At 36.3% G+C, this 13177-nt stretch overlaps 2 protein-coding genes and 1 long non-coding RNA gene across 4 annotated transcripts; 1 reads left to right on the top strand and 2 right to left on the bottom strand.

Annotated features, from left to right (window-relative positions):
• Positions 1–7: 7 nt before the first annotated feature.
• LOC100679834 (probable basic-leucine zipper transcription factor Q) lies at positions 8–4731 on the top strand. Of its 2 annotated transcripts, none has more exons than XM_008215116.4 (3): positions 8–891; positions 4018–4510; positions 4593–4731. In XM_008215116.4, the coding sequence occupies exons 1-3, from the start codon at positions 634–636 to the stop codon at positions 4643–4645; spliced, it is 804 nt and encodes a 267-aa protein (XP_008213338.1). In that variant the 5' UTR covers positions 8–633; the 3' UTR covers positions 4646–4731. The 2 variants fall into 2 exon arrangements, with proteins under 2 accessions (XP_008213338.1, XP_003424245.1); XM_003424197.5 differs by lacking the exon at positions 8–891 and adding an exon at positions 3242–3803.
• LOC107980938 lies at positions 1432–3150 on the bottom strand. Its single transcript, XR_001729067.3, has 3 exons — positions 2631–3150; positions 2351–2553; positions 1432–2268 (listed from the first exon to the last, which is right to left on the bottom strand). It is a non-coding gene; the product is annotated as an uncharacterized LOC107980938 (long non-coding RNA).
• A 264-nt stretch (positions 4732–4995) lies between the features above and the next one.
• Positions 4996–11874, bottom strand: LOC100119259. Its single transcript, XM_001603012.6, has 10 exons — positions 10995–11874; positions 9938–10727; positions 8818–9840; positions 8045–8737; positions 7337–7962; positions 7037–7267; positions 6561–6937; positions 6234–6488; positions 5975–6161; positions 4996–5817 (listed from the first exon to the last, which is right to left on the bottom strand). Exons 2-10 carry the CDS (start codon positions 10716–10718, stop codon positions 5788–5790), a joined length of 4203 nt encoding a protein of 1400 aa, XP_001603062.1. The 5' UTR covers positions 10719–10727; positions 10995–11874; the 3' UTR covers positions 4996–5787.
• Between the last annotated feature and the right edge of the window lie 1303 nt (positions 11875–13177).

Here is a 13177-nt window from a genome sequence, read left to right as displayed (position 1 = left end):
GCGACTCTCTTATATAGTTGCTCGCAAACAAAGTATCGGCTCAGAGTGTGTAGCAACGCGCCAGGAATAACTGGGAGGTCGATATGTGAATCGTGATCTTTCACACGGCGAACAATGCGTCGTCATTTCAACAGATTAATTACCATCGCATTAGCTATTCGACGAGTCGGCTATTGAGGCCGATCGAAATTTCGTCTTCCAAGCGCGCGAGGCATATCAGTGTACAATATCGGGCCTCACACGACAATAAAGTTTCTGGTGCGCCGTTATATTATCGCGAAATTGAGCAACGTTGCGCGCGAAGCTGTACCAGTGTGAAAAGCTTCTTTATATCAAAGAAGCCATAATAGGAACGCGGCAGTTTATGTGTTATCTATAAACGTGACTAATAGCTGCAAGGTTGTTAATTGTCGGATATTTTCCAAAGAAGAGGAAGTACACGGCAAATCGGGTAGTGTTTAATCTGTGTATAGCGAAAATCCATTGTGCGCCGATTTCTCTTCTGCCTGAGCGATCGGTAGAAGAAATTCGGATATATAAGGTGAACCCCATAGTCCATTGAATCAGAGTTGTCTCTCGACTCGACTGCTCGTTCGGTCGTGTAAAGAAACGAAGACTTTTTTAACGAGCAAAATGGCGACGAAGCTCTTCCTGCTGGGAACGATCCTCCTGATCGGTATTGCGACCGAGAGCTCGGCTCAGTATTGGAACCGTCAGTACTCGTACAGCAACGGACGCTATCCTCAGCAGGTCTACCCGGGCTATCAACAGCAGAGACCCAATTACCAGCAATCGAATGGATGGCAAAACGCTGCTTCGTTCCAATTGCCTCCCGGTGTATCGGTTACCGACGCCGAGTGGGTTTGCAAAAGTCCCAAAACTGGTGACATGGTGAGTTTATCGAGCGCATATTTGTCTTCTTTTTCTTTTTGCACAAAGGATCGATATAATGATGGTTTTGTACTCGAGAATTCGCGGTGTTTTTATAAATCATTAGCGAGAGTTTAAAAACAACGCGACGCATAGCGTCGAGGTTTGCGGTTAAGCTTCAGTGTATACGAGTGTTTGCTGCGTCATTTAGAGGCAGTTAAGTTGCGCTGCCATTTAAAATCATAAATATTTATTGTTTTGCTCAGGTGAAATTAATTTATTCTTTCGATTATGTAAGAATTAAATTAAATTAGAAAGAAACTGGTGAAATTTATGTTCGGTTTGTTTTTACTCTCGCGTAGAAGAATTAAAACGAGTGATCGGTAGGACAAACACATTTTTATTTACATAAATCCGTCTCACAATTGCATTTCTCTGAATTCTGACAATAACGTTTCAGATGATCATCGCCACGGAAGACGGACCCGCGCCAAACACCGGAGGAAGCAATCAGGGACAGTGGCAGCAGCCTAGCTACCCAAAGCAGCCAAGCAACCCTCAGGTGAATCCGAGTCAGCCGACCTATCCACAAGTGGGCCCGAATCAGCCAACTTATTCTGAAGTCAACCCGACGCAGCCGAGCCAGCCAAACTACCCGACGACCAGTAAGCTGAAATATATAAATCCATAAAATAATATATGTTATTTTTTAAAATATGCTTCTTTTGCACGATTTTTCTTTGTCATCCTGGCATTTAGTTAATGACGTTGTTTGTTTTATTATTTCAGCTCCCAACACCAACGGTGACGGCCTGATTGACATCAGATTCGGAGAGAAGTGAAACCGATATCTCGTCGATTGATGCTGCAAGACCATCGACAGCTAAATTCGAATCAAATGCAATGTTTTTAAAATTAGATTTAGTCTTGTGTTTTGTTTTTAAAGACTATTGCGTGTGCACTGCATTTTTATTGATTAATAAATTTTAATATTATCAATATGTTTATTTGAATCTTTACAATTTTCTCTTATACCCGCTCTACTTGTATGATAGTTTGTTTCTTTTAACAAGCTAGGATGAACTTTTGTTTACTCTAAAATACAACCGAAGTAAATTATTATCGTTGTTATTTATCATTGACGATAAAGAGTGTTCATGTAAGATGATCTATTCGACATGTTCAATATGAAATTCAAACTTGAAAATATAAAAAATATCTGAAATAACTTATTTGTACATGACTTATCTTCAGTTTGCAGAAGTGGCGAGATTTTACAAATACTCCGTTCCAACCAATAAGATCGTCACAGATTAAAGTAACAGGTGTATATTTAACAACTGCTATTAGTGTAGAGTGATAGACAATAAGTATAATCGTTTGACGTCATCAGAATGCCTATGTCGATTTATGATTTACGTATACGTTAGACAATTAAAATAAAAATAATTGACTTCAAAAATTTCCTTTTAAAACATACCTTTTCTGCTTCCCACTTAAATATCTTTCATTCAACCTTTACTGATTGAAAAAAATACGTTTGCCAGAAAAATAACCAGGTTTTCTGCTATTAGTTACGTTATTCAGTCTAAAACCATTCTTAGAATGAAGTCGTCTTGCATATACATTATTGCGCGACAGAACAATTAAGATGAATAGTATCGCAGTTGATAGCAACAACACCTATGCAAATGAAAAATTCGTATAAATCACAAAAAGATTTTTTTCTTAAAAATATTAAACATATGCACATGACTTACGTTAAAGCTACTTCTGAGTTTCATTTTACTACGGAGAAGAGTCGAGCGTTTTATGAGGTTTATATAGGTATGTTGCGAGTCGATGTTTGCAAACTGAAAGCTACAAATTACTTTTTCAAACATAAGAAACGACTCTCGGACTTTCGCCTGCCTGAATTTTGCACACCTGTAATAGTGACTCCGATAAATCGTACATTCAGTAAAAAACAAGACAATTTTTAAACCCTTATTGCATTAACGAAAAATTGTTATATAAACTATGGGATTGTTCAAATCCTGGCCGACGATCCAAGAAAGCGACGCGTTCAATATAATAGCGCCGATCTATTTATGAGCCAAATAAAAGGACTGCGCTCCATCATCCCGTGCGATACCATTTACGATCCACATAACTGGAAAATTAGCGTTTTCCGGATTAAGTAACTTTTCGTCAAAACAGTATTGTAAATATTATACAATCTATCGGCCATACACACACAGAGACGTATAATAAACGTGACTGATATGCATTATACGATTGGCAAGGTCGTTAATTGTCAGATCACGTTCGAGAATTTTGAGGCAAAGAAAAGGAAACGACTCTGCGCTTTTCACGATAAGTAACCCGAAGTCTAAGTATACACGCGCAAATCTTTTCTTATATTGTACGGCGTTTCCTCTTGTCGCGAACGCACGTGTCGCTGTACAGGTAGGAAGAGCCGAATATCTATATATAAGCGCGATCCCATAGCTCGGAACATCACAGTTTCTCCTGAGCTAATAGAGCCGACGACAGTCTCATCGGTGAATTAGCCTCGACATAACATGACGGCGAAAAAACTGCTGTTATTGCTTCTCGCGGCTGGAGTATCGGCCGATTACTGGACCGACAGGGGATACACCTACGAGGTCTACGAGTTCGATCTCCCGGCTACACCGCAGAATGGCTACCAGCAACAACAACAGCAATATTACTATCCTCAGCAACAGCAGCACTATTATCCCCATCAGCAGCAGCAGAACTATTATCCTCAGCAGCAACCGCATCATAATCACTATCAGCAACAGAAGAAGAAGCAGCAGCAGCAGCAGCAGCAGTACTATCCTCAAGTTCAAGTGACCCAGCAAACTAATCCCAGTGTGTCGGTATCGGAAGCCGAATGGGTTTGCACTAATACCAAAACTCAAGACACGGTGAGTCGATCTGGATATGAAGATCGAAGCGTGCTCGACGTTATCAACCGCGATGGAATTAACGAAGCTTTGGGAAATCGAGACGTTAAATTTTAATACCGATAGAAAACCATTTTTATATCGATCATTTGCTTTTGCACATACGTGCGTTTGTGTGTGCGCGTATCGAGATTAAGAGATGTTAAAGGAATCATATAACGTTGATACGTTTCAGATGATCATCGCTTCGGAGGACGGACCGGTACCGAACCGAGTCAATGGACAACAGCAATGGCACCAGGTCTATCCACAGCAGCCAGGAAATAATCAGCCGAACTATCCGCAACCCCAACAGCCAGTCTACCCTCAACCACAGCAACCAGCTTACCCGCAAACTCAAGCCCCGCCAGTGACCAATGCACCAACCACCACAACTGAAGACACAAACCGACCGATTTGGGGTAGTGGTGGAAACGACAATCGTTACCCTCAAACCCAGGCTCCAGTAACCGTCAAACCGACCACAACCACTACAGAGGATACGAATCGACCTATCTGGGGTGATAACAACAAGCAACCAAACTTTCCTGAAGTGAAGCCAAGTTTCCCGACATCAACTACCCAGAAGCCCGTCGATCCTTTGTGGCCTGAGGGCGGTAATGGTAATAAGCCAGGTTTTACCGTGATTGAACCAACTCGTAAGCCAAAACCGCACAAGACTACTAAAGGTAATATGGATTGTAGACACAGTGCTTTGCATCAGTATTGAACGTGGTAATTGGTTTTTATGAATAATTTTGTCACTTTCAGCTCCGATCGACGATGACGACGATGACGGCCCATTGGACATAGTAATGGGGTAGAGATGAACGTTGTATAAAGCAACATATATCTTATATTATATTTTATTTAAATTGATGAATAAACTATTGATATCTAGAATTTTGAATTTGCGACATCAGTTTATTTATTTCATTATCACAAAGACAGAAAAAATATCTAAGTTATTTGCTCAGATACATTTTATGTTCTAATTAAATGTCAATTGGAGATAGCAATGTATAAAGTCAAATAATTGCTCTTTTATTGAACTTAAAACAAAAGAAACAAAGTACTTTTTCGAAAATTTTCTAAAATTAATAAATTGTGTTGGAACGAGTATACTCATAGTAAAACTAAAAGACAAATGAGAGAATAAAGTATACAAGTCCGAGTTATAGCAACTTGATTTTTATTAATTATCACGGTAAAAAAGTTTTTTTGTTTTACATACTATGCTTAATTACATTAATTTTTTGCTAGAAACTATTCATCCTGCAACTTTCTCTTAAACGTGTACCAGACACGACATTGTTTACACGATAAAGGCGTATTTGAAAAATGGTTGTTAATATTTGAAAATGAATCTCAATACCATTGATCAAAGACGCCATCAGGTACAATTTTTATGGCGATACAGGTTAAAACATTTTAAGACTTTAAAACTGATCAGGATTTTAATTACAGTACTATCGACCAGAATGTTTGGAAGAGTTGTCATTATTTTTATAAAAATTATGTCTCAGACTTTATATTAAACATACTCATTTACGACTCCACCATACACAAAATTTACAAACGTTAAACAAATAATAATCTACGATTTTGGAAATTTTTAAATGAAAATTTAACAATTCCTTTAAATACTACCGTACAAACGTTTTTTTTTAAGGATTTCCAACCAAAACATGTGAAATATATGAGATATTAACATATGTAAATGAAATGTACATTATGTCGCTTCGATCATTTAAGATGATATAGAAAAGGAAGAATAGCAAATCATTTTTTTTCCTCGATATCCTAACATACTAATACTTTGAAACTTGTATAAATACGTAACGAAAATTAACATCATAAATTTACGATGATCATTAAATTGTTAAACAAACATTACGAAACTCATCGCACTTTTATTCTTTGGCTCCCAACCTTATTTCAACTTCTGTTTCATAACCAAGACTGTTTATGGTGCAGCTACTCTTCGAACATGATCCTGTAATGTTTCACAACATATAAAAATCTTACTACGAGTTTTCGATTTTTAAATATTATTAATAATTAATTTTTTTATATTTTGATTCGCAATAGGTTTAAATAATATTAATTATGTTTGTCTTATAATTATCCATATACATTTATATAATACTTACAGGTAACTGGTTTGCATTTGGTATGTCATCATGGGCTCCTTTACTTCTAGGCGGCAGTTTTGGTAATAATGAATCCATATCAATTTCTAAATTTGGATTAGCCTTTTGCATGGCTTTTTTCATTTCTTCTGCTACTTTTCTAACAGATTCAGCATTCAAACGACGATCGTCACTCCACAAAGGACAACTATGTGTAATAACAATTATTAATATGAGTGTATATTACAAAAATAGCCTGCCGCCACTCAGTTATACTTACAGATGGGTATTCGATCCACCCTGAGGATTAAAATGACTATAACCTTTTACAGGTTTATCACATAAATAACACATTAAAGCACCACAATAACATTGCATTTTATTGCATCCATCTTCTTTATAAAATTGTTTTTTACAATTGTAACATGTGCGTAATAATGCTTGCGTCATTTTTTCTTCGATTAAATGACGAGCTTTATCCGTTTTAATAACTTCATCGCACCTCAAAGGTATATGATTCAATTCTTTGCATTGCCTAAAATAATAGAAATTAAAAAGATGTGACTTAACTTAGGGTTTGGTATAAAAACAGTATCTTACAACATACCTGCAAGTCTCTTTCATACATTCTGGGTTCAAACATTTAAATATTCTATCCTCAGGTGGTGGTATACTAGCAAAGTGACAGAATGGACATGATACCAGATCATCCATTCCTGCAGCCATAATTTCAGCAGCTTGTCTTTTCTTCAGAAGAGCACTAAATGTCGTTGGAGGTAATATTTTTTGAAGGGTTGCCAAAGAAAACTCACTCTCGCAATTTGTAAAACATTTGACATGAGCTTCTCCATCTGCTAATTTAGATTCGGTTCCTCTTATAATGCAATCAAAACAAAATATGTGACCACTGTTACACTCTGCACTCTTAGTTGGCATACACTCGTCATTAAAACAGCATTGGCAAGTTATCAACAGATTTTTTTCCTGAAAACAAAAATTACTTTAATCTACGCACTGCCTGTATACAAGAAGCGTAATTATTTTTGCTATCATCTTCAATATATGTTATGATTCATGACTTACTTGTAACGCTTTGAATAATTCTTCTTCTTTAGCTTTTAACGTGTCTACGTGATTTTGAATATATTTCTTATTTTTAACGAAAGCCATTTCCTGAAGCAAAGGAATATTTTCAGTTGGCATTTCAGGAGTCATTCTTTTTGACTTCATATCAGAACCAATTTCTGACAATGCTTTGGCTGTAAGGCTTAGGTTGTATCCACTTTGCAAGTACTGACGAGAAATCGTATTTACCTACAAAAACAAATAAAGTTTGAAAAAACATGATAATTAAAAATATTACTTTCAAAAAGATTCATTCACCTTATTTCTGTTGAAAAATGACTTTAAAAATTCCATTGCAATCGGTTGATAATCACATTTCCGACTTTGATCTTCAAAATGCTTAAATGGATCCGGAAACAACTCGAGAAACTGTTCAACTTTAAAATCTGTCGTATATTGTTTTATTTGTTCTGTTATTTTGATTTTAGCAAGATACTGAGCTTTTGTAGGATAGTCTTTCTTTTCAAGCTTCTGTTGGATAAACTCTTGCAATATTTGTTCAGTACTACAACTTTTTTCTACGAAATCTCTTAAATAAGTTGGATCGGCATCTGGGAAAATTCCCAAAAGATACTCATATTTTTCATCCACGCTTAATGTGCTAATTTTATTCTGATGTTCTTGTTCAGCCATATAGTTTATAGTCCGTAAATGAGCATCGCCTTCTTTGAGAAGATGATTGATTAATGCATCCAAAAGTTGGTCCTTATTTAAATAAGCTCCACCTGGAGGATTCATACAAATTTTTTTGACGTAAGACTTTCTCACATCAGGGAACATTGATCGTAATTTATTGTAGATTTTGGGATCAAGTGCTACAGTTGAGGGTTGAAATATAATTTTTTGCATTTCATAAGTTCCGCCAGAGGTTGATGGTTTATTTTCTGAGAAAAAAAATTACATTAACAATCGTTGTTTGTTATGAGAATTTTAGTAGTAGAATAGTACAAAAGAAGATACGCATACCTAAATTCACCGTCTGTGCTAGCATTGGTGAAGATGTAACTGTTGCTGTGGGCAGAAGTTTTGGTAGATCTAGCATCGGAAACATCTTTGATGGATCTGCAGGCTTAATAGAATTAGTATTAGGTGAGGCATGGGGCCCTAACATTTTGAGTTTCGGTACTGATGTTCGGTTTTGGTGTTCATTTTGTTCTATTACAAGTCCTGATGGTAGAGTTTTTAATTTTGGTGCTGCTATAGGTTTGTGTTTTGATGTTATTAATGCAGGACCTGGCCAAAATGAATTTGGTACTAAAGCTTGCCTTTGCCGAACTTCGGCTGCTGTGACCGGTTTAACAGTTAGAATCTCATTTTTTGGCTTTGAAGAAAACGGATTTTCTATGTTTGCAGAAAATGACCCTGACTTTACATTGACTCTAGATACTTTTCGCTGTCGTATAGCAGTTAGTTTGTTGTTTACAACGGCTAATCGCTCTAACGTCTGATACCCTAAATCCTTTCTTACAGCTATTTTCTGCTGGTTTACATTTAAATTAGTGTTTGTGTAACTAAAGTTCGATGCGCGTATGTAAGAAGTTGTTGTCGGTGTGGTCAAAATTCGAACTGGCGAGTTCTGCTGGACTTCAAGCTTTGATGGTTTTATTATTTCAGCACCATTTTGTTTTAACTTTGCTGCATCTTTTGCTATACTGGGGTCTGTAAAATTACAAAAATTATCATTGATTTGCATATTTAATTTAATATAATTACAGATTTTAACAAATGTTCAATTCAACCTTCTCGTGAAAAAGGTTCGTTATTTTTAAAAAAATCAGCCATATCCATTAATTCTTTTTTGATTGTGCCCAATTCTTTTTCTGAATTTTTAGCAGGTTTGCTTGATGAGTTATCAAAAATATCCCCTAACATTTTGATACCATTTACCATTTTGTTACTTTCAGAATCATTTGGTGAAACACAAGCATGAACTGGCAGTGTATTTGAATAATCTTTAAGTGAACCACTAACAATCGTTTCATTTCTTTCTTTTCTAACAGGACGGTCTGCGAATTTTAAGGAATGATGATGATTATAATTCAATTTAGGAACTAGAAGGTCTGCTGAGTTATTAAAGAACTGATTTTTCATTGGTTCAGCTGGCATTAAATTTGCCGTTTCATCCATTATAATACAGTTGATATTGGTGTTATTTGTTGATTTATTTAGGGAATCAATGGATTTAACAGAATCTCTTGAATCTTTCTTGTTAAAAAATAGCGTTTTAGGCGTATCACTATTGAATATATGCTTCTTTTGATTTGTGTCTGTTACTTCAGAGCTAATAGATTTATTATACTCTGTTTTGGAAGACTGAGAATCGTTAGAAGATTCATTGCAAGCCATATTATTTGATTGCGTATTCGGAAGCAAATCTAGCGATGATTCGTCAACATCATTCATTTTAGGACTCTTTTTAGGTACTTTACATACGTCATTGTTATGCTTTCGTTTGCCAACTTTAGTATTCATATGACTTGATACTTCACTCATTAAATCCCACAAAGTTAATTGCTTTCTGTTAGGTGAATTGCCATGCTTTTTAAGAATAGAATATATTGTGTCCAAATTAGCCCATGGTATAATTTCTTGAATACAAATTGCATCTTTTTGAATGGATTCATCTGCAAACATTGAGACTGATTCAAGGTTATGTGAATCATCAAAATCTTTACTACACCCTGGAACTGGACTTGTTGATTGATGAAAGTTATGATTCGGAAGATTTTTTTCATTACTTGACCAAAAATCCATTGCTATGACTGAAAAATAATGCTCAAATTACTGATGATATTTAATTAAGGATTTAAGCGCTTTTTTTTTGTTTAGAAAAAAATTAGAATATTATGTAAAACATACCTGCATTTGTATCTTTACTGCAGCCAGGTACAGAATCTGTTACTTCTGATATTAATGCATTGTTATTGTTACTAACTGGCTCTTCTTCTAAAACTCCTCCATCCAAATTATTGTTAGGATCGTTGTTATTTTCTTCTAACATTTCTGAATTTTCCCTCTCTTCAGCTATGCCAGGATTACTTTGCTCTCCTTCAAGCAGATTCGAATTTGGTTTTTTAAATCCTCCCCCTATCATTGCTAAGAAATCTGGTTGAGGTGTTGCATTTGAAGTTCCAAGTATGTTTTGAACTGTTTCATTCCAGCCTTCATCTTCAAAAAGTTTTGAAACATCTGGGTCACTCAAACCATGATATTCATTATCACTATCTCCAGAGCTACTGTTTTCAACTTCTATGTTTAAATTATTTTCTATAATATTTTGAACATTCTGATTAGTTGAATTTTCAACAATAACAGCATCATCTGATTCAGGTGAATTACTTATCAAGTCAACAACAGGATGAATCTTTTGTGGTACTTCAACTTCAATAATACTGTCGGCATCGTTTGATTTGTCACTTTCCAAAATTTCTACTTTGGACTCATTAGAAGAATCCTCACAGTTTCTTATCCTTTGGGCATCTTGCACGCCTGTTACAATTGCTATCGTTTGAGCCGCCCCATATACAGGATATAAATTCTCCAAAAGCTCAAATACAGATGATTCTTCAAATGATGTATTACCATTTTTGCGAAAGTGGCTTTTTACTACATCGAAAACTTTGAATATCTCGTCATACATTTTGTTATTCTGGAACATACAATGACAAATCAAAATTCTGTACATTTCATTTTTACTCTTTATTGTCAAACGGTTTGTTATTTTATCGGGAATGCAATAATTTTAGATCAACCTATAAACAACGTATAAAAGAGTAGTTTACGGAATAAAACTATTCTCTCTGGAAAAACCATTCGACCGATCGATCAAGTACTCATTGAAAGGAAAAGTGATAATCTCGAGAAAAAAGCAAGCACACGAAGTGCGCATATATATACACATATATATATGACTCACCAAAAGTTGCTTCGTCGTCCCCGAATCTTTCAGCAGCAAAGCATCATCGAGAGCTACCTCGTCGAAGCGGCTGCAAAGGCGAGACTTCCTCTCAGGTTCCTGGCCCCGATTTCCTTTGCACTTTCGCTTTTCCGGAACTTAACCTCAAAGTCGCACATGGGTTTCCCGGTGTGCGTTGAATTCGTGCCTGGGATAAAAGAATGGATTACCTCCTAAGGCGTCATAGACGTTGGTTCGCTTTCTTTTCTCTTCTTCCAGCCTTCCAATTCGTAAAAAAAAAACCAGTCAACGTCCTTCACTGCTGCCGTTGTAAAACAAACTGCTGCTGCTGCTGCGGCTCATCGGAGATATAGTCGACGCTTTTATCTTTGGTGACGCGAAAAAAAGGACACTAGCCGTTGATATACCTATCACCACTTGAAATTCTCCTTTCGCTTCTTTTCTGTATACGTGCGGCCGTTTTCTTTTGTTCGTTTCGTTTCTTCTCTGCTTTCTGCGGCACGTATAATAAACACTCGAGAGAACATGAAGAGCTCTACACACGTTTATATATATATATATATATATACACAACACGTCTCCTCTCGTCTCGCAAGCGTGTTGGTGCTTGTTTGTGCGAGAGAAAAAGCAACGGCAGAAACGTTTGAATTTTCAAGAGTATGTCCCAGCGTTGCCGCAACTGCTATCACAATTCTAATTCTTTGCGAACGGATTATAGGTGTCTCTCCCTCTTTTTGTTGTAATATGCAACAAAAATAAACGAGAGACGGCCAGTTTACTTCACTACACCCATGTAGACAGACCCTACCCGCATGAGCGCACGTCACCGACTTGCGGCGATCACCAGCGATCTCGATGGGCGGAGAGAGAGAATGCTTTTTTTCGACGAAGATCTCTGTTTCTCTCTCTCACTCACAGCTCTCTCTCTCTCTCTCTCTCTCTCTCTCTCTCTCTCTCTATACATATATGTATATTGTCATTCCATATTATGACGCGATGCCCCCTACTTCTTGCAGTTCTTGGTATTGCTTTTTACGAGCACCCTTGATGTTGTGTGTGCCGTAGCTGATGTATTTCGATTTTAAGGACATAAAGCGCGTGATGGATTTCAGTATCTATAGATGTAGGTATAGAGAGATTTTTTACTTTTTTAGAGATTACAGACAAATTAGGGAAAAGATGAAAACCTATATTGAGTGGAATCTTCTTGTAATAATGAAACGATTATTAGCTATTACTTTTTCGACACATTAATTAGTTGGATTTTAAGCAGTGAATTTAAGATTGTAGTAAATAAATAGCTAATATACTTTGTCTGATCCTCCAGATAGCATACTCTAGCTCTTCAGGGTTGTGGATTATTGCAGCCGGTGATCCATGAGTGTCGACGATTCTGCTTCAATTTATAAACTATAAGTAACTGTCGTTCTTGATATTTATTCCTTGTATTTATATATTACTGTAGGCCTTTGGAGTGGGGACAAAAAGCGTTAAGAATTTGAAATAGCTTAAAATCAGATTAATGTAAAAATTCCCAAGTATAAATTTAATTTATACCAGTATATAGGCTTTAATTAATCGAGTTTATCTTAAAAATGTATGTAATGCATATATGACCATGCGGTGATTTATTCATAGTTATAAATAAAGAAAATGCAAATAGAACCTCTCTGCTAATGAGTTATTCAATAAATCGCACTGATTTGTTGATTGTTGAAAAACAATTTCAGTTCTGAAAATCTCATGGAACGTTTTAAACAACTCGCGGGCATCTCACAAAACCACTAATAAAATCGCCGCATCTCTCGCCTGGTTTCATATATGGAACGACGTATAGATATATATACCTACACGCGGCACGCGTACGCGTGCGGAGAAGTCACTAAGAAAATGTGGTGATTTTTCGTGGAGCCAACTGTCCAAAATAACCATGTTTCTGGTAGTGTATGAACGAACGCTCCAACTGTGTCGAGTTTTGACGGCGGTTTCATCTTCTGCTTGTATACACTTTACCTCAATAAATACAACTCTTCCAAAAATACGTATTTAAATAGACACAGCGTATAGATAGATAGACGTTGGAACGTTGAGGTTATGATTGTTGCGGTGTATTTGTATTTTCCCACTTTCGTTTTCTCTTCTAGGAAAGTGACTTTGGATAGTTGGCAGTATGAAAAAGCACT

The sequence above is a fragment of the Nasonia vitripennis genome, chromosome 3 (assembly GCF_009193385.2).
Source record: "Nasonia vitripennis strain AsymCx chromosome 3, Nvit_psr_1.1, whole genome shotgun sequence".
NCBI lineage: Eukaryota > Metazoa > Arthropoda > Insecta > Hymenoptera > Pteromalidae > Nasonia > Nasonia vitripennis.
The sequence above is the reverse complement of the archived record's forward strand: the minus strand, read 5'-3'. Positions and strand labels throughout refer to the sequence as shown.